General features: G+C 53.6%; 2 protein-coding genes, 1 non-coding gene and 1 pseudogene across 12 annotated transcripts; 1 reads left to right on the plus strand and 3 right to left on the minus strand.

Moving 5' to 3' along the window:
- Window positions 1-858: 858 nt before the first annotated feature.
- On the minus strand, window positions 859-2,706 carry LOC122426643 (non-histone chromosomal protein HMG-17-like). Its single transcript, XM_043445728.1, has one exon. The coding sequence runs from the start codon at window positions 1,225-1,227 to the stop codon at window positions 955-957; it is 273 nt and encodes a 90-aa protein (XP_043301663.1). The 5' UTR covers window positions 1,228-2,706; the 3' UTR covers window positions 859-954.
- Window positions 2,707-2,852: 146 nt separating this feature from the next.
- EMC1 (ER membrane protein complex subunit 1) lies at window positions 2,853-26,073 on the minus strand. 10 transcript variants are annotated; one of them, XM_043445711.1, is made up of 24 exons: window positions 25,922-26,073; window positions 22,858-22,982; window positions 22,121-22,186; window positions 21,787-21,880; window positions 20,589-20,717; window positions 20,003-20,129; window positions 19,133-19,282; window positions 18,688-18,855; window positions 18,139-18,210; window positions 17,663-17,722; window positions 16,901-17,023; window positions 15,928-16,024; window positions 15,488-15,610; window positions 14,879-14,887; window positions 13,509-13,708; window positions 13,228-13,377; window positions 12,446-12,607; window positions 11,791-11,910; window positions 9,000-9,137; window positions 7,570-7,743; window positions 6,613-6,823; window positions 5,569-5,653; window positions 4,410-4,539; window positions 2,853-4,225 (listed from the first exon to the last, which is right to left on the minus strand). In XM_043445711.1, the coding sequence occupies exons 1-24, from the start codon at window positions 26,014-26,016 to the stop codon at window positions 4,046-4,048; spliced, it is 2,988 nt and encodes a 995-aa protein (XP_043301646.1). In that variant the 5' UTR covers window positions 26,017-26,073; the 3' UTR covers window positions 2,853-4,045. The 10 variants fall into 10 exon arrangements, with proteins under 10 accessions (XP_043301646.1, XP_043301640.1, XP_043301641.1 ...); XM_043445705.1 differs by having other exon boundaries at window positions 12,359-12,607; XM_043445706.1 differs by having other exon boundaries at window positions 12,359-12,607; window positions 15,488-15,607; window positions 17,663-17,725.
- On the plus strand, window positions 9,324-9,440 carry LOC122426916 (annotated as a pseudogene).
- On the minus strand, window positions 19,540-19,674 carry LOC122426929. The gene has a single exon (XR_006265281.1). It is a non-coding gene; the product is annotated as a small nucleolar RNA SNORA43 (small nucleolar RNA).
- Window positions 26,074-26,145: the final 72 nt, after the last annotated feature.

A 26,145-nucleotide genomic window follows, 5' to 3' on the forward strand; every position in this document is an offset into this window, starting at 1 on the left:
TCCAGGTATGAATACTGGAGTGGGTTGCCATTTCCTTCTCCAGGGGATCTTCCCAACCCAGGGATCAAACCCAGGTCTCCCGCATTGTAGGCAGACGCTTTACCGTCTGAGCTACCAGGTAAGCCCTATGTAATAAGCTCCTATCAAAAAAAAGGCAAGTTATAAGGGACTTCCCTGGTGATCCAATGGCTAAGACTCTGTGCTCCCAATGCAAGGGGCCTGGTGTTTGATTCCTGGTCAGGGAACTAGATCCCACACGCTGCAACTAAGAGAAAGGCAAAATGACTGGCGACTTAAAGTTATAGACTGTAGGCAAAATAAACATTGGAAAAAGGCTAGCAAAAATTATTTGGGTTGCAGAAACGTTTAACTCTATAAATTGTTTTAGAGAACCACCCCTAATCACAACTTCGCAACTGAACAACATCTCCTAATTTATGACAATCAAACTGTATTAACTGTACATTAGCCTGCTCACCAAATTTCTTTGCTACAGATGGGAGAAGGGGGGCAGCTATCACCACTCTTAAAGTGCTATTAAATTAAAAGGCTGTATAATTTTAAGAGGGTCAGTGGGGCATAATACATGATTTTTTAAACCCTTCTGCCAAAGAAAACTACCAAAATTTTAAAAAACTCTTACTGATCCTGAATGTTCTAACTGCACTTCATGTTTCCCAATCACTGACTCCTGACCAGAGTCAAAGACGAAGGAGAAATTACAGCAAAAGCCACAGACCATTGTACACAATTCCCAGCAGAGACTGAGGATCACTGCATACTACTCGGTGGCAAAATTTTACACCAAAAGATCATGTATGTTGACCACACTAATAAACACAATGAGGAACTTACTTCCTTTTTTTTTTGTGCATTTTTATAAAACTTGATAAAAAACAGTATTTCAAACTGTACAGTCACCAGAAGTACACAGTTATCAAAAATGCACACACTTCACTTGGCATCTCCAGCACCTTCAGCTTTCTGTGCCTGGTCTGTTTTGGCATCTCCATTTTCTGCAGGGTTATTCCCATCCTTGCCAGCATCAGCTTTCTCCTTTTTCCCTTTGGGTACCTTCTCTCCCTTCTTTGCAGGGGCCTTTTTAGGCTTGGGCTCTGGCTTTGGAGGAGCAGGTTTAGCAGATAACCTTGCAGATCTTCTCTGTGGTTCGTCCTTCACCTTGGCTTTATCTCCTTTAGCATCCCCTTCAGCCTTTCTCTTGGGCATGGTGGCTGCGGCAGTGGGACGTAGGCGCTGGACACGGGGATGCAGTGGCGTGCTGGCTTTAAGTCGGTCCAGGGGTCGCTCTCGCCTCTTCTTCCGGAACTTACTTCCTTAACTCAAACATTGCAAGTACCTCTCTCCTGACAGGGCTCTCTGTACATTTCATTCTTCACAGTAGAGAAAAACTCCATCAGTCCCCAAATCCACTGACGGAAAATGCTTAGGCCGTCTTCAGTTTGCAGCAGAGACGACAGCCCAGCCAGTCAACAAGGCTACATCCACAAGATGCCCGTGTCCCACCCCTACCCTTTCCTCCCCTCATTTAGAGACAAGATTTAACCTCGAGGAGATGGTGAAGGGCAGGGAAGCCGGGTATGCTGCAGTCCATGGGATCCCACAGAGTCGGACACAACTGAGCGACTGAACAACAATTAGGGTGGGGGGAAACAGATGGCTCTCGGGATACACACAGAAAAAGAGGAAGACAAGAAAACAGGTCAGGCAGGAATTCCCCCGCGGTCCAACGTTAGGACTTGCACTTCCACTGCTGGCAGCACGGAAGAAAGAGAGGAACGAAGAAGGAAAGGAAGGGAGAAAGAAGGAAAGAAACACCAGAGAATTCAAAGGAAGCAGTTTCCAAAAGCCACAGGCAGAGGCTCAGTGTAGCTGGTCGGAAGCAAGTGCTGCCTGAAGATTAAGAAAGGTTGAGATCTAAGGAAACTGAGATTTGATCATGCCATTAGCATCAGCTATTTTAAATGCTTTTCAGTATCTTTCAGTAACATAGTTATGATTAAAGCCAAAATATAAGGAATTTTATGGAAAAGCAGATAATTCCCCTCTCATCAGCTGCTTCTTTCAGATTCTGGCACACACGTGAAACTAGAATCTAGCAGACTGACTGGGCTACTATGTAAGCGGAGCAGGCGTCAGGGCAGCAACGAAGGATGCAGCTTGTACACATTTATACAGGCAGGCAAAATCCCAGCCAGGCTTCCTCAAAACTAGGGCAGATTTTTTTTTTTTAATTTGTACTTATCCCCATCTCCCAGGTCACTTTAAACAAAATACACCTTGAGTCAGGATGCACAGATGCCTGTTTTTTTCTGAAGATACTCAGATGTTCATTCGTTCATTAAAATCACATTTCACAGGACTTCCCCAGTGATCCAGTGGTTAAGATTTCAGTTTGCAATGCAGGGGACACGGGTTCAATCCCTAGTTAGGAAACTAAGATCCCATATCCCGAGGGGCAACGAAGCCTGCGAGCTGCAACTACTGAGCCCCCAGGCCACAACTAGAGAATCCATGAGCCACAAGGAAAGATCCCCCATAACCCAACAAGCATCCTGGGTATTGTAATCAAGACCCAAGGCAGCCAGGTAAATAAATGCTAAATAATAATAAAGTAAAATTATTTTCCTTTCTCTTCCTTCTCTACCACCAGCATGTGACCACAGAAAGAAAAAAATTTGTTTTTTCTATAACACAACTCTTACATGATCAAACTGGCAAGTTTCCCAATTAAAACACGGCACCCGCTCCATTCCAGCACAGCGCTCTGTCCCCTCCGAGGGAGCAGTGGCCTCAATGTGACGTTCCAAAGCCACAAAGAAGGACCTGAACAGTGTCACTCGTCACTCACTTTATTCGGACACTTAAACGTACCTCTCTCCCGACAGGGCTCTCTGTACATTTCATTCTTCACAGTAGAGAAAAACTCCATCAGTCCCCAAACCCACCAACAGGGGAAATTTTTAGGCCATCTTCAATTTGCAGCAGAGACAACAGTGCAGCCAGGCAACAAGGCCACATCCCCAAGACGCCTGGGTCCCACCCCTACCCTTTCCGCCCCTTGTTTAGAGACAAGATTTAAAAGCTGCTGATTTTAAAAGAAGTATAGTAACCCACACATTAACGCATAACCAAACATAAATAATGAGGTTTCTTAAACAAGGACAACTTTTTCCAACTGGGTTATAAGATGATCAGGTCAGCCTGAGGGTGAAATGAGAGGTTGAAAGAGACTGTAAAATGGGCAGATTTGCCTTCCTCCCTTAAAATCCCTTCAAGGTGAAGACACTTCAGTAGTTCTGAAAAGGCCTCAGCTCTGACACATTTTAGAAGAGCTTCAACAACAACTGACAAAGAAAGATACTACTATGCACCTGGTTTTCGATAAACTGAATCTAAGGCCAGCTGGCCCATTCATGAATGGGAACATGAAATGAGAGGCTTAGTTAAGAGAAATTTTGACACAAATATAGATTTCTTGACCCACAGTTACTTTGGAAAGAAGCCATGAGAGGCTGGATCGGTTCTCAAACCTCAGCTAAGTGTGGCTCTTCTTTCTCCCCAGTGTAAAACAGCAAACGCACCTATAAGGTAGAGTTATCAGTAAGAGTTCCTTCTGACTTTGGAAGCAAGGAGAAGGCTTTCCAGATACACCTGGGAGACAGGAGGCAAACCGACATCAATTTAAGCAGGCCTCACGAAAGAGGTCTGCTGGAGGTCTTATCAAGCAGTGACATGGGTGGACAGGCACAGAAGGGGATGACGGCAGCCTTGGGGCTCAGGGCAAAGTCCGTCAGGACGCTCTGCGGTCTCGGCTGACCGAGTCCAGCCTCTGTCCGCCCCTGAAGACTCCTCAGCAGACGCATCCCCAGAGCAGTCTCCACGGGAGTCCGTCTTCCTCCCACAGCGCTCAGCTGAGGCGAGCGCCTCACGCATGTCCCCCCCAACCCGGTACTGCCGCTGGAGCTTGGCGCCCGACCCTCGCTCCCCTCGGCCCTCTGCTCTCTGGCAGGGGGGTCTCAGGCCTTTATCGCCAGGCGCGGTTCAGGAGTTTGACCTGCGCCAGCCTCTTCGTGATCATGGTGGCGAAGACCAGGCCAAAGAGAACGCTGCTGATGAGCACGTAGTCATAGTCATCCTTCAGGACGTCGAACTGTTTGGACGGGTAGACACGAGTCTGGTAAATGTCCAAACCGTACGCCACGACCTGGAGGGCAGAGGGAGCGAGAGACCGTGAGAAAGGCGCTGGGGGCCGCCACGGCCGCAGACTCCGGTCGGAAAGGAGACAGGCTCCTCAGTCATTTTCCCAAGAGGGAAGCACACAGCAGGTGTCACACAGGGCGGCTGTGGATGGACGAGGGGGCACAGGCTGGGCCGGGGGCTCTACTCACCAGACAAGTGGACTCCAGGCCCGAGGGAGCTGTGTAGATACCTCGCATTCGAGAAACTGTCTGGTTATAGTTGATGAACCGCTCTGCGTGGATCTGCACGTCTGGAGAATACGGGATCAGGTTCTCCTCTCTGCAAAAACATCAGCCAGGATCGCGTTCAGAGCTGCGGTAAAGGGATCCCCCGGCTGCCCTGAGCCCTGGGCCGTTTCCAGGCCACAGATCAGCCTCAGCTCTTCCTCTGAGGCCTCCATGCGCCAGGGGGCTAAACTCTGAGCAGCTGAGTGTTAGGAAGGACTGCAAGGAAGGAAGCTGTGTGGAGAGTAAGACCTGGAGTCCTGCCTTGTTCTGAACGTAGAAAAACACAGGCAACCGGTATCTCACATGAAAGGAAGCAAGGGCCATCTTAAAACCAAAACACTGAGCCAGGAGGCCGATCCCAGCTCTTCACTCCAGACTGGCTCAGTCCACAGCCGCAGCCTCCCTCACTCCGAACCATATTCCTCCCTCCCCTACACGCAAGGACATACCTACTGCCTCCTCACCCTGCCCACAGTTCCTCACAGCCCTGGGGAAGGAAACTCGGGACAGAGGCACGAAAACACACAGAGATGATGGCCAGAAATTTAAAAATGGATACTCTCAGTAACGAGCTACCGTCCTCCCCACATGACCTGGACCTGGTCACCTCCCTCCGCTCATTTCCCAGTGTGCCCACCGCTGGCTGCTCCAGCCGCAGTGGCCTCCAACCCTCCCTATAACTCGTCAAACATGACTTCAGGGCATCTGCAATGGGGTTTCCTCCGCCTGGAAGGTTCTCCCTCAGACATCCACAAGGCCAGCTTCTCGCTTCCTTCAAGTCCTTCCTCGAATGTCACCTTTTCAGGGGCTTTCCCAGGCCACCCTCTCAAATCCTACCACCCCTCCTAGCCCCCGCCCCTTTTATAAGAGTTTTTTCTCCTTAACATTTACAAGCATCTAGCATTATTTCACTTGTTTATCTTATTTATTGTCCATCTCGCCTCCCCGACTAGAATGGAAGCTCCATGAGGGCAGAGTTGTTCACGGCCATGTCCACAGCACAGCAGACAGAGGACCAAACATCATCAACAGGCAGAGTTCATTAACGTCGCAGCCTTCGGCGCGTCCCACAAGAGCCTACCTGCTTTGTTCTGTTGGGATCTCAGGGCGGCGAGGATCCAGCAAGGCCTTAGGGAGGGAAAGGATCGCTCCGGAAGGCAGCCCAACTGCACAGAGACAAGTCAACAGAAGTGAGTGTTCACGTGGACCCGATCCTAGATTAGGGCTACTTACAAAAATGTCCTTATCACAGAAATCAAAATACAGTTTAAAACCAAAATACAGGTCAATGAGTTGCCCTTCAATGGTCAAAGACAATAATCTTAATACACATGGGTCTGTAGGAAGATTCTCACTTTTGAAGACACTAGTTGCTTCACATATCATCCTGAGACATCAGAAAATAAAGTTCTAGAATCAAGAACTAGGGAATGATGAAAGAGAAAAGAGTGTAGGCAGTTGGATCTCTGCATCCCCCATCCTGTCCCGCAGTAGCACCCGCCCAGCTCAGCAGGGCTCCTCGCTGTTGCCAAAGCGAGCATGTGCGCTAGGGCAGCAGGGAGGCTGGTGCAGGATGGGGGCGGGAGGGTGGGGGTGGGGGGAGAGGGGGACATGGGGGAGGGGATGGGGGGAGGAGATGGGAAGGGCCTGGCAACATGAGGTCCCGCAGGATCGCGTGTTTCAGGAACAGTGGGAATTAAACGGGGGAACCGCTAAGAGGGCCATCTTCCTCGCTTCTGAGGGTAAAACAGTGGTGCAGAGGGTCTGTCAAAGCTCAGAGCTCCAAACGTCTTTGGTAGAAACAACTGGACGGAGCAGCCTGTTTTGCAGGCACTGAGTCCTGAATCTGAACTACACAAAGGTGAGACCCTACACCTCGCCAGTCTCTGCAGCCATCTGCACAGGCCACCTGTGAGGGCCGCCGTCAGGGCGCAACGTTCTGGGCAAGGGGCAAACAGCAGAGGCGCCGTGAAAACGGCCCATCAGAACCGAGGGCGAGGGGGGGCGTGTCCGCTCTGTCACGGACCGCAAGCCCCACTGGGGAATGTTTTCTGCTGAAACAAAGCCCTCCTCTCGGATCCCAGCTCCGCCCCCAGCAAGGCTGCCGAGGGCGCGGCGCACGCACCGAGCAGGTGGCGGCTGGTGATGCCCCGCTCTGTGATGGTGGCCTCCATGGCGCTGATGGCGGACGGGAAGATGTAGGACTGCCCCAGGACCTGGGGCAGCTGCGGGCGGTCCAGGGAGCTGAAGGCCGTGGCGTTGTACTGCTCCGTGCCCTCGTAGAGCTCCAGCGCCGTGACCTCGTTGCGCCGGGCCTTGGTGTTCCAGTACTGGTACTGCGGGGAGAGGAGGGGACACTGCTCAGGGCCCGGCTGCTGGCGGGGCTGGAAGGGGAACTGACATGCACAGGCACGTCCGTGGAGGAAAAAGCCACCAGCACGCAGCTTTCCTCCTCCTGCTGAGCTGGGCTTCCCTGGCGGCTCAGCTGGTGAAGAATCTGCCTACAAGGCGGGAGAACTGGGTTCAATCCTGAGGTTGGGAAGATCCCCTAGAGAAGCAAAAGGCTACCCACTCCAGTATTCTGGCCTGGAGAATTCCATCGACTGTAGTCTATGGGGCTGGAAAGAGTCAGACACGACTGAGTGACCATCACTTTCACTGAATTCACTAACCTTCAGGGTAGCTGCATCTGGACTATCCAGGTGCACTCCAAGAAAAAATGAATTGGCAAGTGTCTGACAAGTCAGAAGGCTAACAGCTAACACCTGAGTGCTTTCTACATGCCAGGCGCTCTTCTAAACTCGACCAGAGCAGGTGACTGCCGTTACCCCTCTGATACGACACAGGCAGCTTAAGTAACTAGTTTGAGGTTATACAGTCAGAAAATGGAAGAGCACGATCAAATCTAGGCGTCCCAGCCCCCTACCCAGCACCCTCTGCTGCCAGCCAGGGGCTCTGAATTCTATGAAAACACCAAGCAGCGACTGGTTTCCCGAACAAGACGTCAGGAGAGGACGTAGCTGCAGGAGGCCAGCCGAGTCCCCCGAGGCTGCGTCAGGCCCAGGTCACCCGCCCGCCTTACCACCACCCAGTTCTCCGAGTGCACGATGTGGACAGGGCCCTTGGCCTTCCTCTGCACGGAGGCGTGGATGATGCGCCCCGTGACACCGTCCACGAGGAAGATGCCGATGAAGGTGCGCTCGTGGTGAACATCCGTGCTCTCCGTCACCACGGCCAACAGGTTGGGGTTCAGGCTCTGGGAAGATGGAGAGAAAAGCTCCTTCAGAACCACAGTGGCGCTCCGTGAGTGGCACCCCACTGTGAGCCCGGGGCAGGGAGGGGCACAGAGCCCTCCGGCTGGCAGAGGAAGCAGCTTTTCTGGGTGGAAGAACTTCCTATTCAGGGGTCATCATCATTGTGCTTGTTCAGTGTCCACTGGGGGCTGGAAGCCATGCCAGGCACTTGGCCGCCATCATTTCATTGACTCTCATAAACATCCTTGCAAACAGAAGTTACCATCTACACTTCACAGATGAAACGTCTTAAAGTAGTTAAGCAACTCGCTCAAGTCACAAACAAACAGTCACTCAAGACACAACCCAAGCTGGCCCACTTCCTGATGGAAGGACACTGGTCCAGCAACTTGACGTCTCTCCACCAGGGCCCTGCAACTACCACAGCAATGGAGAGGTCTCAGCTCTCATCTAACTTGACCAACTAGACCAGGCAGCATGGGTGATCACTCCCTTCCTAAGACGCCTTCACCCCCTGGCGTCCAGGATGCCCAGGCCCCATCTGTCCTCTGCCTCAGTGGCCGCTCCTTCTCAGTCCCCTCTGCAGGTCTGTCCTCCACTCCCCAGTCTCCAGATGTTTCCATCTGTCCACGCTCTCCTGGTGATCTCAGCCAGTCTGACGGTTTCCGGACTGTAGGGGCTGGCAGCGCCCACGTTTACACGTCAAAGCCAGGCCTCCCCCTGAACTCCAGACCCAACTAATGGACCGCTGTGTCAGAATCACTTCTCAGACGTCTCAAGGCAAACTCGACACGCCCCAAGCCAAGCTCCTGGTCTACGCCTGCCAAAACCTGCTCCCCTCTAGGCCTCACCTCCTCCTACAACTCCGTCTCTGCTCTGCCAGTGGCTGTAACTCATGCTCATCACCCTAAGGATTACGTTCCCTCACAGGATGGTTCTGCTGCTGACGAGTCACCTCTCCATCTCCCACTCAGGAGGATGCTGGATCACAGATGGAGTTTCTGATGGACCGACTAAGGCTTATGCCCAGAAAGGTCTACCAGCACGACCACTAGTCCTAACAGATGATGCTGCTGGGCAGTGGCCATGTGCCGGCACTGGGTGGTACCCCGTGTGATCATCACCACAACCGGGGGGGGCACACATCAGGCCCGTCTCACAGACAGAAAGTTAAGGCTCAGAGGGATTAAGAAACGCGCAGAAAGCGCCCCCTCCGCCAACCGCAGAGCCGGAGCCCCAGCCCGGCCCCTCCGCGTACCTTGTAGAGCACGCTGCGGTCCCCCATCACGCGGCCCTGCGAGTGCACGTGCTCACTGCTGCGCTTGCCCTTCACCTGGACGATGCGCTGCACCTCCGGGGGGATGGTCAGCTCCCAGCTCAGCTCAGTGGTGAGGTCCTGGGGTGGGGCCAAAGAGAAGGAACCGGCACTGATCATCAGGAAGGTACCCTTAGGCCCACGACAGCTGCAGCAAGACCCATCCTGTAGTTCAGCGGGCGCCTCTGTGCAGGAGGGGACAGGGATCAGAGGTCCTAGAGAAGCATCAATAAGGATCTAGTCTGGGAAGAGGTTTTGGAACTCCTGGTTCAAGTAAGAAAACCAGTGAGGCCTGAAGTGCAATGGCTGCGAACAGCAGCCTCCTGGGCAGTTGGAGGCACCTGTTGCTTGTCTGGGCTGCCCAAGGGGACCTGGGAGACAGTCCTCTCCAGGGGGACATGTGTCTGACCCCATGCTGTCCCCAGTCCAAGGTTCCAAACAGCACAGCGCGGTGCCTTTGGAGAGCCCCAGGGCGCAGCGGTCAGCCAAGCCATGGAGTCCATCTGCACCAGCTGCAGAACAAGGGGCATGTGGCTGAGACCCAATGCAGAGCCAAGTTCAAGTTCCCTGGCTGCCAGCAGATCCACATCTCCAAGAAGTACAGCTTTACTAAGTGTGATGCAGTGAACCTGAAGGCCTCGCGGCTGGAAAGCAGCTCCTCCAGCATGGCTGTGGGGCCAAACGCAACCCTAACCTGTGGCCCTCTGCATACGGGGCGGGCCCTGCACCCATGGGGACCTCAGAGCCACCCCTCCTCACTCACGTCTGCCAATAAAGCCTACTTTCTGTCAAACAAACAAACAAAAAAAGAAATACTAGAGCCAGTGTGAAAGAAGCGGAACAGTCAGTAGTATCCCACTGTTTATCTGAGTAAGACTAATTCAAAGAAAATTCACCACTTATTACTAACATCTAAGGTCCCTACACGGAGCCGGCAGAGAACCACTAAGCTGGCAGGGACCTCAGAATGTGACAAGAAATGCTCTTTACTGTCATGAGAAACCAATAAGCCTGTATGGTTAAATGCATTATTACACCTCCACACATGGAACTGCATGGAGCCCTAAGTGATGGGGGGCGGGCAGTGACTAGAGGGGCCTCCCGATCTGACTGCTGTGTGCACAGCCATAGTCCTGTGAGGGGCCCCTGAGCAGTAACCGCAGGGCTCTGCACTCTTCTCAGGGCTGTTTTAATCAGATGTGGGTTTAACAAAAGGAGGAGGTAGAAACACATCAAGTGAACACAGCAGATGTCCTACTGATTGAATGTGGCTCAATTCCAGCTCAGGTAAGATGTACACACGCCGCGCCGGCCCACGCGGACCGCGCGGTCGTCTCCCCAGCAGTGGGCACGGCAGCGGGACACGGAAGGCGTGCGGGCCACTGACGCACCTTCCAGCCAGGGAAGTCGCTGGCGATGGGGCTGAAAGAACCCTTCACGGTTTGCTCACGCAACTCTGTACCAATGCAACCTCTCACTGTGAGAATGTATTCACATGGCACTTCTTTTAAAAGATTTTTTTAGTGATAATAATCTTTATTAAAAAAATAAGGCTCCAATGAAAACATTTCACAGACTCCTATGAAAACATCAGAGTTCACTAAAACCCTCCCAGAGAGCAAGGTCATCAGGGAGCCCCGGGGTCCACAGCCTGGAAGCCCACCCCCGCTGGCTCCCTCTGGAGCTCTGCCTCCTTTGTCTCCCCTCGACTGTCTTTAGGATGACACCTCAGGGCTCCACTGGTCCATGACACCCGCACCCTGGGTCACACCCCCTACCCACGAAGAACTCTTTCAAGGTCTCTTTTTCATCAACTTAGAAGAACAGTGTTTCTTCACCCACCGGGTAAAGAGCACGCTTTCTGGACAGACCATCACTATGCTGTTTATGCTGAAGGTTAGCTATTACAAAACGCTGGGAAAGGGCACTATGTTTTTTAAACAACAGCAGGTGAAACCTATGTGGCATGTACTGTGTGCCAGGCACTTCTTCATGTGACTTACACATATTAACTCTCCAGTGCATCACAAAAACTCTCTGACATGGTATTATTACCGTTTTGTCTTACAGACAAGAAAACAGAAGACCAGACGGAAGTCATCTGCCCGAGGACGCAAAGTGAACAAGTGATACAGCCAGGCTTCCTGCACGGGCAGCCAGGTCCAAGGTCTGAGCCTCTCCAACAGGCTTACAGACAGGATGGCAGGACCCGCTGGAGAGGACACATCTCAGATCAGCCCTTGACACGGCCCTGCTCTCGGGGCCAAGGCCAGCCCTTGTGAAGCTCAGAGCAGGACTTCAGAGCCAGCGTGAATCAGTATTTGCAAGAGCTAGACTCAAGTATGTCAGGACAGGAGCAAGTTGATCCCAATTCTAGAAGTAAAATTCAAAACTCACATTCGATTAAGAGTGGATCAATAACACCACCTTCGTACAGAAAACGCTATTGTTCACTCACCATTCCCACCTCCCACCCTAAGGATAGCGAAAACACTCCTTCTCCTGCTGCAGGAGAGGCACGTGGAGTGAAAGCTCCACAGGGGCCGAGACCCTGTCTGTCGTGCCCGGCTCCTTCCACGGCAGCAGCGACCAGGCCTGCTCCACAAACACGAGAATGATGGCCTTGGACAGCACGATGATGCTCATCTATGCTTACACCACCACGGCCAGCATAATTCACTCCTGTTACCTACACCCCTCCCACCACGGGTCCTAGCAGGACGCCATTGCCCACCTTCCGGAGCCGATATCCGCACAGCCGCCCCTGATCCGCGTCCACCAAGTAGAAGAAGATGGAAGGGGCAAGCTCATGGAGCTGCCGCAAGACATTCCGAGTGGCTGGAAAGGCTGTGACCTGGAAAACCCCAGAGAAAAGTTACAGGGGGACTTGGTGGTCCAGTAGCTAAGACTCCGCGTTCCCAGTGCAGGGGGCCCTGGACTGAGCCCTGGTCAAGGAACTAAATCCCACAACTGAAGATCCTGTGTGCTGAAACCAAGATCGAAAATCCTGCAAGCCGCAACTAAGGTTCAGCCGAATAAATCAAACAAATGTTTGGCTTTAAAAAAAAAGTTAAAGGAAAAGGAACCCCTAAGCATGGATTCTCCAGACTTTCACTGTTTCCCATCAAAAAGGGCCTTAAGAATAAAACAAATCTTAAAGGGATTAAAGCCTGCTGAATTCAATCAGGGCTTAAACTGAGTTCTCTTAAGAGACCCAGTTTTCACAAACGCAGAAAGAGCCATCGCGCTGCTTAGAGCAGCCCTTCAAGCCCCAACGCGTGCTGACTGCAGACAGCGCCCACCTGGGGCCCACGAGCTGCGGTGTGAGCGCCCTGCCGGCTCCCCCACCACCACCGACGAGGGGTCCTGCAGCCTCTGCAGACGCATACCTTGTACTCGTCGTCTATCAGCAACAGCACCTTGGCGTAGTCCTGATCCATGATGGGCAGCAGCAGAGACTGCAAGACGGGGCGCTTCAGCATGGGGGGCGCCACCTGGCTCCACTTCCCAAAAATGGGGTTGAAGACATAGAGCGAGCTCATTCCCGTCTCCTGAAATGGGCACGCAGCGGTCAGCTTCCGACAGGAAGAGACTGCAAGTCCTAAGGAACTGGGGACCTGACTCAGCCACAGAGGATCCTTCGTCTTTCCCCGCCTTGTGGAAAACAGAGCTTTGGCTGAAGGTGAACGCGTCTGAAGGCCGATGTGCCAAAAGGGTAAAAGTGTAACTGCCTCTAGCCCAAAGCCAAGAATGGGTCACACTGAGGAACAGATGAAATGTCTACCTGGCCCCCTTTCCGATGACAGCAGAATGTATGTGCAAAAAGCCATCTGCTCCCTGGGAGACAGAGGCATGAACAGCTGGTGTCCTGCCCTCCACCACCGGGAAAGGAGCAAGCCGCCCTCTAGGTACCGACAGCCTCCTGAGTCTGGGAGAAACAGGGCTGGCTTACTAGGGACCTGGTGACATCACACCTACGCTATAGTCACTTCTTCATCAGCCACTCCCACCCCCGGGGGGGAGGGGGCTCCATTCAGGCAAAAAACTGGAAGAAAACATAGCTCTAAGCCCTGACTCTCTGCCTGTACTCTCAGAGAATCCCAAAGGCCCAAATGAAGTTACGAAACACAAAACCGCACCCACCGGGCTCAGAGGCGCGACGGAGGCTCACCTTGTCCTTCAGCAGGAGGGTGCACTGGGGCGGGTGGGGGAAGTGGGCAGTCGTCCTCTGGACCATCAGCTTAAAGGAGGAGTCTGGCTTGACGTTCGGGAGATACTGTTTCCACAGGATGGTGCCGGAGCTGCTCTCGATGCCAAAAAGCTGCAAGATAAACACCGGGCTCACTACCAGAAAGGCTGACCCAGAACTATGTCTGTCCTTGAAAACCAGAACTGGCTCCAGCTCCCGTCCCGGGCTTCCTGTCCCCCTCCCGGGGCCTCTGAAGGGCTCACCTTGCCCGAGGCCGTCACCATCACCATCATCTTCTGGAGGTTGAATTCATCCCTGGCCAAAGTGTCAATGTTGATCTCATTCTTGATCTGGCTCCGGGGCTTCCGAGCATCGTAAAACACTTTCCAGAGGTGGGAGGTCCAGGCCTGCAGCAGGATGAGCTGGGAGGACAGGCGCTTCAGGAACATGCCCAGCAGGCCGTCTGGTGTCAAGGAAAAGGGACCACGGCTGAGGCTCTCTCCTCGGCGGACTGGGGCTTTCCAGAGAGGAGGCACCTGCTCCCCCTAAGGAGGGCTCTCTCCCTCTCCTCCGGAGCACTCGAGTCATCCACACCCCAGGCCACGAGCCCAAGGAGCAGTCCTATGTCCGATGCCAACAGTCTCACACCCAGGCACAGCCGTGCGGGAACTTCAAAGACCTACTCACAGGGCTCTCAGCACGCCGCCCGCCTGCAGTCTCGGGACAGGAGACTAGGAGGGCAGGGGGCAGCCATGCAGGGTGCAGCTGTGCCACAAGCGTCTCCACCACAAGCCCGCATCCACAACGGCCAGCGGAAGGCCTCCGGGCACCGTGCAGAGCCAGACGAGGGCAGGGCATGGGGGCGCCATGACAGAGCCGGATGAGGGCAGGGCGTGGGGGCGCCGGGGTGCACGTGTGTGCGTCATCAACAGGCACTTCTGCTTCTCACGGCGTCAGGCCTACGTTGTCAGTTGCTCAACCTGCTCCCAAGAGACCTCCCTGCAGCCTGCTCCCAGGGTTCCCTTTCACTCCGTCCCTTCCTCCGTCTAGGAGACTACCACCCTCAGATCTCCTCTGGACACGAGACCGGTCACCGCGGCAAGGCAGCACGGTAAGAAGCAAAGCCTCTGAGTCTGCAGGTCGGGATTCACATCCCAGGTGCACTGCTTACAGGCCAGGTGGCCTTGGAGAAGGAAACGACAACCCTCTCCAGTACTCGTGCCTGGGAAATCCCACGGACAGAGGAGACTGGCGGGCTGCAGCCCATGGGGTCACAGAGAGTCGGACACGACTTGAGAAACGTCCTTCACCCTGCAGCCTCCAGCTCCCCGTCTGTAAAAGGGCACAGCACCCACTGGGCTGCTGCCACGACCAGACCTCGTGAGGGACACGTGGGACCTCCCCGGGGCGGGTGCAGAGCGCTCACGGGAAAAGGGCCGGGCCTTTCCTCGGCCAACATCCATCAACCCCGGCTCAAGGGAGAGAAGCGGCAAGCACACGGGGCGAGTCACAGGCAGGCAGTCCGCGCACGCGGCACACACCGCACCGAGCAAGCCCAGGTCAACAAACGACGGCCTGGAAGCCAGCCGTGTGAGCAGGCAGCGAGCAACAAGGCAGCAGAGGCGGGCTTTACCTTGGATGGCTGGATCCCGGCAGCGGAAGTAAACAGTAAAGGCACATTAATCCTCGGCTTGAGAACACCCGCGGTGCCTAGCAGGGTGGCTGGCCCCGAGCAGGCTCCTAGCAAACACCAGCTGGCTGGCCGGGCGGATGGACGCGGGGGCAGGGGGCAGGACAGACCCAAGGGAGAGTGAAGCAAGTTCACTGGGTGCTGGGACCATGGCCGGGTTTGGAGGGCAAGGGCCTATTCCCGCAGAACCTGGCGAACCCAGCTAGTCTCTCTGGAAAGGTGGGACTCCTGCCTTGGGGACAACAGGTGTATAGGGCCTGACACGGTGCTTGGCAGATTTCAGGTCCTCAAACAAGCAGCTATGACGATGCTACGTTAAGACTCTTTTTCACTGGGATCTCTCCCTAGAAAGAGTCACAAGTCACTCCTTTCGGAGAGGAGTGGTTCCATAAGCCACCAGGGCACAAACGCACTGGCAATGGGGCAGAGAGCTGGTTCAGAACAGACCGGCAAAGCGGCCACACCCGGAAGCCAGGGGTGCGGGCCACAGGATTGCCGGCGGTCCCAGAGCCCCCCACCAGCAGCTCTGCTTCCCGGCCCCCCCGTTCCTACCTGCCTTCTTGCCAAACTCCCCTTCCAGCTCCGCCTGCGCCCCAGTCAGCGGCAGGTCCACCATCTCCAGGCACACCACCTCGGCCAGGGACTCCTCGCGGCTCCACAGCACCACCCTCCCTGCTGCAGAAGCCAAGGTCACCCGACTCAGCCCGCCTCCGCCGTCCCCTGAACGGGCCCTTCTCGGAGGCTCTCGGGCCAAAAAGAGACATGGCGGAGCCGGGGGCTGGGGTCAGGAGGTGAAGTGAGGAGCGTTCTGTCTCCCGCCCACGAGTGCTAAGGAATTATTCAAAGACAGGTCCCTAGGTAGAGCTCTGGGAAAACAGGCAGGATACACTGCACTTGAACCCTTCCTGGAAGTCTGGCCACAGCCCCAGATGAAGGTCTGAATGCAACTCACGGGCAGGCCCACAGACAGGGGCTGAATGGGGCCCACTCACCCAGCTGCTGCAGGAAAAGCAGCAAGTGATCCTGTGTCTGCACCAAGGCCCGGTAGCCCACAGAGTCATCCTTCTTCAAGAAGACCTGGATGTACAGCTGTGAACCAAACAGTCAAGAGCCCTGCAGTCGGCAGGAGTCCAGACGCCTCTCAGAGCCCAGACCCCAAGATTCAAAGCATGAGGAGAGGTCAGAGGCCAGGTCACGGCATCCCTGCGTGTCCAAACCACACAGCGTTTCCTGGACTCCGCTTACAGACACCGTGCATCCTAAGGAGCTGACAGCAACAGTGCAGGCAGCCAGCCCGGGTCCTCTCTACGGAGGAGCCTGAGACCGTCTCGGCCACACGAGCATTCACTGTGCACCGATCACACCCCACAAAGTCAGCAGGAGGCCCGGAGTGGACTTTCCATTTTGGAGACTAAGCAGCAGCCGCCCAGGGAGGCTGAGGAGCACCACTGAACGTGCAGAGAGGCAAGGCTGGGCGGCGGCGGCGTCTTCAGTCTCACCAGGCACGGCCTCCTCGTTTACGAGGCTAGGGCAGTGGTAATCAGAAGGCTACCAGGAGGATTTTTTTTTAATATTTATTTGCCTGCACCCCATCTTAGCTGTGGGACTTGGGACCTTTGTTGCCACAAGTGAGATCTTTAGTTGTGGCATGTGGGACCTAGTTCCCTGACCAGGGATCTAACCCAAGTCCCCTGCATTGGGAGTGCAGAGACTTAACCGCTGGACCATCAGGGAAGTCCCTCATCAGGAGGATTGAACCCATCAGTGAGTAAGTGAAAACCTTAGCATGGAGCCCAGCACACTGACAGCTTGGCTTAAATGGCACTTCTTTTACTGGTATTTACAGGCGTTTCTGGCAAGCTAGTGGCTCAGGCAGAACTACAGTCCACGTCTGGGACCTGTGGTGCGGAGCCGAGCCCAAGGAAAGAAAGCCCCAGGCTGAGAAGCCCCCAGGCCCCGACCTACCCGCTCCGGCCGAGTGCCGTTCTGTTCCAGGCTGAAGGTGATTGCGGTGTCGAGCAGCCGCCGGCCCGTCTCCGCTAAGTAGAGGTTGATGGTGTAGGTCTGGTTGAAGCAAGCCAGCGAGTCCTAGGGCACAGACCACAAGGTTCAACTACAGGAGTCCCGCAAAGCAAAGTCCCCGAGCAGTCCAAGAACCTGGGTGGGGCTGGGGGGGCGGGCAACATCCTGGAGAAGGACCCGGGGCCAGAGAGCAAAGCTAAATCCTAAGGCAGAAATAAGGAGCGTGAGTGAGTGAGTAAAATTACAGCCACCACACTCACTCCAGAAAAGCAAGGAGCGTGGGGAGGCTTCTCGAGGAGTTACTGGTGAGACCGGAGGCAGGGAACACACACCCCACCTTGGGAAAAGCCGAGGAGACGGAAGCCACGACAGAAACGCGTGCCTCCGGCCAGCGCCCTACACTCTGCTTCAGGGCAGCGCTCAGACTAACCCTCAACTCCGCCAGCGGGGACCCCACAAGACATGAGGAGACGGAGGCCCAGAGGAGAACGCACTTAAGAACAGATTCTAGGAATTCTACTTTCTAATCTCCCAATTGGAAAAGATCAAGAGAAGCACGGTTTAATTCACAAAACTTAGAAAACCCCATCTGAGGCTGGGGCCTCGAGGAGACCGGTTCCCAGCCTGGACCGATCCTCCAGCTTCACGGCGGGGGGCCTGCCCCACCCATGGATAGGTCCAGCACTGCCCAAGACCACACCCTACCTGGGGACCAGACTTCTCCGAAAAGCTCCCAGGTGACCCATCTTCAGAAACGCTAGGCTTCTGCTATGGAAACGAGAAAGAGAAAATACAGCCAAAGGGTCACCTCCCAGCCACCAAAACGAAGCTTCCACCTCCAGGTCTTCTCAGTCCTTGGGAGAGGGCAAATCCCACCCACACACCCCACGCAACCCGGAACAGTCCCAGATGACTGTGAGGGCGTCCCACTCCTGGGCACAAAGGAGAACAGCCTCCTGCTCCCCCCACCCCTGCCCCGGTTCAAAGTGACCAGGTGAACATGCCCAGGCTTTTGGTTCTCAGGGCTTCCAGCAAAGATAAAGGAAAGAAAACCCTGGGACCTCCCTGGCATTCCAGCGGTTAAGATTCAGTGCTTCTACAGCAAGGGGCATGAGTTCAACCCCTAGTCAGGGAACTAAGATCCCGCATGTGGCCAAGCGCTGTTATTTCCCAATACTCACCGCCTCATTCCGACAGGTCATGACTGCAGCCACTGTCTTCTCTCCAGTGGTGGCGAAGCTCACCAGGGCAGCCTGCGGGTAAAGTCAGGTGCCAGTCCCTAAACAGGGCCTGTCCTAGCCTGCAGTCGTAGGGTCGCCTCCACCAGAACTCATGGCCTTGAGTTAAAAACGTTCCCAGGTTTGGAGCATGATGGCCAGAGCACTGAGGGCAGAGGAAGCCCCACTGCACCCACGGCTGAGCCAGGCCCTGCCGGACCTCCAGGACAGGCAAGCTCAGTGCCGCTCTCCGCATCTACAGGAAGTTCTAATTAACGTGCCCACTCTCCCGTGCATTCAGGAAGGTACCAGTTTTACTCCAAAAATCCTCTGTAACTCTCAAAAGAACAAAGTATTCCATTTCTACTCTAAGGCTAACCCCTCTCAAAACACTCATGGAAAGAGGCCTTCTGTCTTGAATAAGTATCTCCAAATTCAAAGGCAGGGATTTCCAGCATCCAGGCCTCAGCTAGACCCGCCTGAATCCTAGGGCGCCACACTGCCTGCGGTTACCTGCGGGAAGTTTTTGAGCAGACTCAGGATGCCGTGGTGGTAGTGCAGCAGCGCATAGTGGCTTGGGGACAACTGCAGGAAGAACTGCGCCCGAGACAGATCCACCGGGCTGGGCTGTGTGGGCAGGATCCGGGGTTGGAACCCACTTGCGAATTCTAGGTCGAGAGACTGGGAGACGAGAAGGAAGAAGCTGAGGGCCCGGAGAGGGCGGGGGACGGACTGTCCCAGGCTGGCGGCCTCTGTCCCACTTTGCCAGTGAAAGTACCGAGGCTTCGGCACGGGGCTCCGGAAGCTCTCGTTCAGGCTCTCCAAGGGGGAGAGTGGCCCGTCTGCCCTCATTCCAGTTCCGCCAGAGGTCTGACCTCAAAGGGGCTGCCTGGGAGAAAGGCTTTTCCCAGCGGCCAAGGCAGCACCTCAGGCCGGGGAAGCAGCTCTAGCCTCTCACCTGCAGCGGGATCTGCCTCAGCTCCCACTCCGTCTCCAGGGCCAAGGTCTGCACGGACCGTGAGCTCGGGTCGGGGCACACCAGGACAGCCTCGCCCACCACACCGCAGGCCCCGGTGAGACTCCGCAGCCAGGGGGTCGAGACCCTGACCTACACGGAAGACGAGAGGACAGCAGGCTCCTGGGGACGCTCACATTTCCGTCTCAGCTCACCAGCCCGTCACCACCAGATCCCAGGGGAGGGGCTCGGCTCAGAGGGTCTTCCTGGGGGGCTGTGAAGGAGTCCTTCCCGTCCCTCCCAGCCTCCGAGAGCTCCACAGCTGGAGAAGATCGGGCTCTGCCTTCTGGTGGTTTGAACACTAAACCAGGCCGCCCTTTTCAATACTGGACGCTTTTCTCTCGTCCTGGTGAAGTCCGGCTGCAGTTCACTCTCAGCGCTCAGTTCTGAGCACTGAGCACAGAAATGGCCACTTCCTCCCTGCCCCAGTGTCTCAGGTGCAGCAGGGCAGCCGCGGCCACAGTGCCAGCAAGGCTGCGAGCCGCAGGCAGCGATACTTGACCCTTCCGATTAGCATCTCTCTACTGCGTTTGTCACACGCGGTTTCACATTACCACCTTCAGTATCACCTTGTAAGATAATACAGGCAATGAACAGATCTATGCAGTTTTTTTTTAGCCACCCCAAGAGAGCACCATGTGCAAATGTGTGGGCTCTAAATAAATGCCTGATGAGCAGAAGGCAGCCTTCAAGTGCCCAGCATCAGGGACCCTGAGTGGCTTTTGCATTCACCCGGCTTTTGCACTCCAGTGCAAAGAAGGGCTGTACCTGCTCCCCTCCGCAATTCACGAGTCTCCTCCAGCCAGACTGTACCTGCTGAACGATCTCTCCATCTTCCACGTTAAACTTGACAATGTTCACATGGCTGAAGGGAACGACTCCGAGGGCCCACACGACCCCCGAGCCGTAGGAATACACCATCTGGTAGTGGATGCTGTCACTGAGAGAGGGAAGGAAGAGCAGGGAGCCATAGCTTTAACCACAGGACGGGACCACCCTCAGGGGTCCAACACCCGGCCAGCGGTGGCCAGGGACTGGGCCAGCGGTCACAAACTAGCCGTCTCAGATGGGTATTGTTTGGCTCAGTTTTTTTTTTAATTTGAATTTGTTGTCAACATTTAGAACTGAGATTCAGCATGTAACAGTGAGATTTCTAGTTTTTCTTAAAAAAGTTAAGATGTGGTAATGCTAGGCCTGACTACACAGGGCACCGTCATCTGAGTCAGGCTGCCCCCTTGAGGCAGGCCAGGCACACTGCGGCTCCCAACACTCCCCACCAGGCCTGCGGCCAGAGAGCCCTGGACCCTGCACAGGATTCAAACACTTGACTCTCGAGGAGGAAGACGGGCTGGTACAGAGCAGGAAGAGGTGGCCACCACCTGGGGGGAGGCAGCCTTACCTCTCGGGGAGGTGTTCCACCCACTTCAGGTGCCCACTGGAGAGGTGATGGAGGGCAAGCGTGGTCTTCTTCAGGACTGCAACGTACCTCACCGCCTCCTGCAGGCCGACCGGCCCGAGGGCCTGGAAACTGAGGACAGGCATGGGGTGAGCGGCGCCCGAGCCTCCTGGGCCTCAGGCTGGACGAGCCGGGACACGACTATCACAGCTCGGTAGCTAACGAAACAGGCTTTGGGGTCAAACGCGTCCGGACCCGAATCTTGGCTCTGACTTGAAAGACTGTACCTTCGGCCACTCGACTATGCTGTCTCTGTGGACCTCCCTGACCTCCTAAGGGCTGTTCCTTTCTCTCCCTGGGACTTCACAGTAGCCAGGCCAACCCTCTACCGTAGCAGCCATCAGACAGTTGTCATCAGCAGGCTCCATGCCTGCCTCACCCAAACGACAATGGAGTTAGTTGATGATGGAAACTGTTTCACATTCACAAGTGGGTTCCCACTGCCTGGGGGCACCCCCAAGCCCTTACCTAATAAATTACTATCAGAAGATGTATAACCTAATGCAAGCAACTCCATCATTTAAACAACTTTAGCAAGATGTAGCTGAAACAGTAGCTCAAATGGCTTTTAAACATAAAATTAAAACACAGGAAGTTTTATACTCCATCCTCATACCCAGAATCTTTCCCTAGTAGCTCAGTTGGTAAAGAATCTGCCTGCAATGCAGGAGACCCAGGTTCAATGGGTCGGAAAGATCCCCTGGAAAAGAAAATGGCAACCCATTCCAGTATTCTTGCCTGGAGAATTCCATGGACAGAGGAGCCTGGCGGGCTACAGTCCATGTGATTGCAAAGAGTAGGACACGACTGTGTGACTAAGCTCCACTTTCACTTTCTCATACCTAGAACACTGCAAAGCTCTCATGTCGTGGTAAGATTAGGAAAAGCAACCGATACCAGAAATGAACACTGCACCCAGCATGGAACTCTGCCTCTAACAGGTACTCAATAAATGCTGAGTAAGCACGTGTCCCATAACCTCAAGACATCAAGAATGGACAGCTGATGCTCTCTGGCTCTTTGGTGCTTTCTCCCCCTGGGAAAAAAAGTCAAAAGGCCCAGAATTGCTGTCCACATAGAATGTGTGTTCCAGCGAAGCCTTTAACCAAACAAGGACGAAATTCAGCTTCTTTCCCTCTACCTGCCACTGTCCAGGGTAACCTCCCAATTCAGGCCCCCGATGTTCGTCTCCCAGGAGCGCATGATCCGGCCTCCATTGGACACAGTGATTGCATCTGGAAGAGAATAGATTACGTGAGATCATCTCCCAAACTGCTGCGCTGTCTGGAGCCTCCCAGGGCCTGTGACCAGTGGCCTCACCTCCCATGTACAAGTGCAGATAGAAACTGCACCTGTCCTTTCCTGCTGGGAACACCCCTACTCCCTTCCCTCCCAGACCCTGAACAAAGGAAGGCACCAAGGAAAGAGGAGAGGGCGCTGACGCCGTCACAGGGACAAGGCCAGGCTCCACCTACCCTGCCCGCAGAGCAGCATGGCGTCCACCACCCCTTCTGCCGAGCCCTTGTCAACATGGCGCCACACTGGGAGGCAGGAGAGCAAGACGTTACTGTGAGCCGCAGCCAGGCCCCCAGGGAGCGCGCGGGAGAGAGCCCGGGGAGCCTCTGCTTGCACACAAGTGTCCAGGGAAGGACTACCCTGGGTGGGCAGTGACCCACCCCCACTCCCTGGGTAACCAGGGGAGCCACGCCGTGCCGATCTGAGCTCACACTCTTCCCATCCCCACCCCACCCCACCCAATACAGAAACGGACAAAGACAAAATTCACAAAATCTCTACGACTCACAAGCAAAGCAGTGATTATAAACCACATTTCCATGATTTTAATGCCTAAAAACATCCACAAAGGCAATATAGATAATTGGAGGTGGGGGAGGGGGGAACATCCAAAGCTTTAGTGTAAAATCTTAATAGAAAAATGTGGTTTTTGCAGCAGTATCTTACTTAGGAACAGTCAGGACGCGGGCTGAGGAAATAAACTCAAAGGCCAGTTATAGGAATATATTAAATACTCAAAGATGGCAAAACTGAAAAATAAATAAATGATCCGAATCCAGTAAAAGAGACGTCTTTCGGCCATGTTGTCCCCAGGGGCGGGGTATCAGGCAGGCAGGCGTCTCCAGCCACAGGACATCCTGGACTCACCACAGGCAGCCACGCCATCCCCAGCTACCCGCCTACACAGTCCACTCACAGATCTCCCCCGTCCGAGAATTCAATGCTGCAATCACATTCTTCTCTGTGGCCACAACCAACTTCTTCGATCCAGGGGAAAATTCCAAGGAGGCAAATTTGAGCTTCCCAACATACTGCTGTCTCCTAAGGAAAGAGGCCAGGGAAATGGAAGGGGCCAATGCCATCGTTGCACAGGACACTTTGGAAAAAAGACAACTGCACAAATACAGGAAGTTATCACCATCACACCTGTTTTGGGATGCACGAGAAATGTTTGTTAATGAAGAGATCTGACCAAAACCAAGATTTCCAGGCAATGTACTCAGGAACAAAGGGAAGAAGAAGAGAGAATACACCCTAATACCTAATGTAACACTCTTCCTTCTAAATGCAAGCACGTATTTACTTTACCCAAAAGGGCACCTGGCCTAAATCCCACTAGAACAAAATTACAGTCTTCTCTGGACTCATTAATAGTGGGACCAGGGACTTCCCTGGTGGTCAAGTGGGTAAGACACTGTGCTCCCAATGTAGGCGATCTAGGTTTGATTCCTGGGCAGGAAACTAGATCCCACGTGCTGCAACTATTTTTTAATTTAAAAAAATTTAAAAAAAATAGTGGGACTAGACACTCATATTACACATGAGAGAAGAGACGTGAACCCTGTTGTCAATGAGCACACAAATCCAACTTTCCCTTTTATTTTCACTGACCTTTGGAGAAAAATTATACAAATATTCTAACAAAACTTGACAGATTTGAGTCAGGCCTTTGTTCTTTGCAGCCTGTTCTAACCCACACGGTGCTCAGGATGCATCTGACTCATTACTCATACTTTTCTTGGAATATATCCCATCACTTTCAACACTCTTATCTCTGCATAAAGGGAATGCAATGAGCTTCCCCGGCACACTACCAAGTACAAAAGAGGTGAGCTGCATATTGCTGTTTACGAATGCAGCTTCTAGCAAATTAAACACATAACATTTATACAGAATTTCCCTTGTTACACTGTCTGGTCTAACTTTTTACAAAAGAAGAAACTATACCAGTATAGAGTGACAGGTTTATATGACATCTGACAGTTTCCATCTGTATTTTAACCTACTTAAATCTCACTGTAATCACTGAACACTTTATGAAGTACAGAGGGCAAATACTATTACTCTCATTCTAGAGGTGAGAACACCAAAGTCCACTGACATCAACAAACTGCTGTTAGAACTAGGATGCAAAATTAAGTCTAAATCTAAATCTAATCTAATCTTCTAAGTCTAAATCCCATGCTCTCTTTTAAAATGCTGATATCTTTTATCTGGACTATGAAAGTAATGCCTGCTTATTGAAGAAAACACGAAAAATACACAAAAGTATAAAATAGAAAACAAAAATGCCTAAAATACCATCATCCATAAACTTTTTTTTCAGCAATAAACATTTAACATTTTGGTGTATTTCTGTTTACTTTTCAATTTATAAACTGCATATACCTAGGATTCTGCTAAATTGGATGACATGTTGTACATGTGTAACATATACAACACGGGTTTGAACTGAGCAGATCCACTTACGCGCTGGTTGTTTTCTTTCTTTTCTTGGTGGCACCTTGAGGCTTGAGGGGTCTTAGTTTCTCAACTGGGGATCAAACCTGGGGCCCCCGCACTGTAAACATGGGGTCCAGCAGGGAATTGCCTACGCTGGTTGTTTTCTACAGTCAATTCTGCAGCGCTACACAACCCATGGTTGGTTGACTCTGTGGGTGTGGAACTGCAGGCGCAGACGGCTTACTATAGGTTACACTCGATTTTCGACTGCACAGAGGGTCTGCATCCCTAACCCCTGCATTGTCCAAGAGTCAATTGTATATATTATATTGTGAGCATCTGCCCACATCATTAAAAATGAGACTTATGGGAATTCTCCGTAAGTTCAGTGCTTAGGACTCACATGCAGGGGGCATGAGTTTGATCCCTGGTCAGGGAACTAAGATCCCAAAAGCCACAGCACTCCCCGCAACCCACCAAAAGAAAAAAAAAACCACATGACTTATGCTGCATTTGTCCCACTGCTTTATATCATGTACTTATATATCTGCCCCCTCACCAGCCTGAGTTCCTTTCCATCTCTGCATCCACAGCACCTAGAACGACCATTGTGCCAACAAGAAGCACTCAACAAACATGGGAATCCATTTGATAAGAAAAGACTTCACAGAGGAGCTAGGCTTTGAAAGTGTTCCCTGACTAGCAATAATTGGTAACATACTGATTGTACTCAATGAGCCAGTCACTGCGCTGAGTAATTTAAAAGAATTGCCTTATTCTTTCTTGCAGCTACTGTGGGAGGTAATGGCCTGTCAGTAAACTCAATTACAGATCAAGAAACCGAGGCACAGAGTGGGTTAAGTCATTTTCCTGAGATCACACAATGCTTAAGTGGCAAACTGACATTTCAAGCAAAAGTAAGCCCATTCCCTGGCCTCATTAAGGATGGGGTGGGTGGCTGGCTGGGTGAGTGAGTGGGTGAGTGAATGAACAAAAGTGCTGAATGAATGAACGAATGAAGAGAGAGTGAGTGAGCCAGTCAGTGAAGGAAAGAATGAATGAATGGCGCCTCCTGGCTGGTGTCTTGGGCGGCCCTGTTCTGAGCCCATGGCAGAGTTGGGCTGGAAGGGTGGGGAAAGAGGATCTTCGCTGAAGGCGGTCGACGTCGGACACCCAGCAAATCCAACAGCTGACAGTCACAGAAACGTGGCCGGGCGGGGAGAAGCGTGACCTCTGACCAGAGCCTCAAGCAAGCCCGGATGGCAGAGCCCGCTACTGGCTCGCGACCCGTACAGCCGCACCAGGACTGGCTCAGAAGAGCCCCCAATTCTCGCTTTAACGCTCTGCCGCGGCCACCTTAGAACTCTTTCGAAATTTTTGAACGAGGGGATCTCACATTTCATTTTGCCCTGGGCCCCGCAAGTTATGCAGCCGGCCCTGCTGCAAGGTAAAGCCCTCCTCCTTTTAAACAGAAGAACAGGTACTGGGACAATAGTTCCCGAACAGGAACTGTCCCTCGTCCCCCGCCCCGTACGCACCAATCAAACTTGCCCACTTGGTCTTCGTAGACCGCGGCCGCAGGGATAAGCAAGGCAGCCCAGAGCCACAGCCAGGAAGCCGCGGCCGCCGCCATGATGGGAGCTCGGGCCCGCCCGCCGCCGGCCCGGCATGCACCGCGCCGCGAGCCTCGCCTCCGCGGAACCATAGAGTTGCGCTCACAGGATGGCGGGGGGGGGGGGGGGGGGGGGGGGGGGGGTCCTCG

This window comes from Cervus canadensis, chromosome 24, assembly GCF_019320065.1.
Source record: "Cervus canadensis isolate Bull #8, Minnesota chromosome 24, ASM1932006v1, whole genome shotgun sequence".
In the NCBI taxonomy this organism is placed as follows: domain Eukaryota; kingdom Metazoa; phylum Chordata; class Mammalia; order Artiodactyla; family Cervidae; genus Cervus; species Cervus canadensis.

Excerpts from the sequence above, each read along its gene's own strand:
- LOC122426643 (XM_043445728.1), bottom strand. The coding sequence starts at position 1,227 with ATGCCCAAGAGAAAGGCTGAAGGGGATGCTAAAGGAGATAAAGCCAAG.
- EMC1 (XM_043445704.1), bottom strand. The coding sequence starts at position 26,016 with ATGGCGGCGGCCGCGGCTTCCTGGCTGTGGCTCTGGGCTGCCTTGCTT. Across the intron at positions 17,024-17,662 it reads CGGAGAAGTCTGGTCCCCAG|GACTCGCTGGCTTGCTTCAA; the intron begins GTAGGGTGTGGT and ends TCTGTGCCCTAG. Across the intron at positions 6,824-7,569 it reads ACTCGGAGAACTGGGTGGTG|TACCAGTACTGGAACACCAA; the intron begins GTAAGGCGGGCG and ends CTCTCCCCGCAG.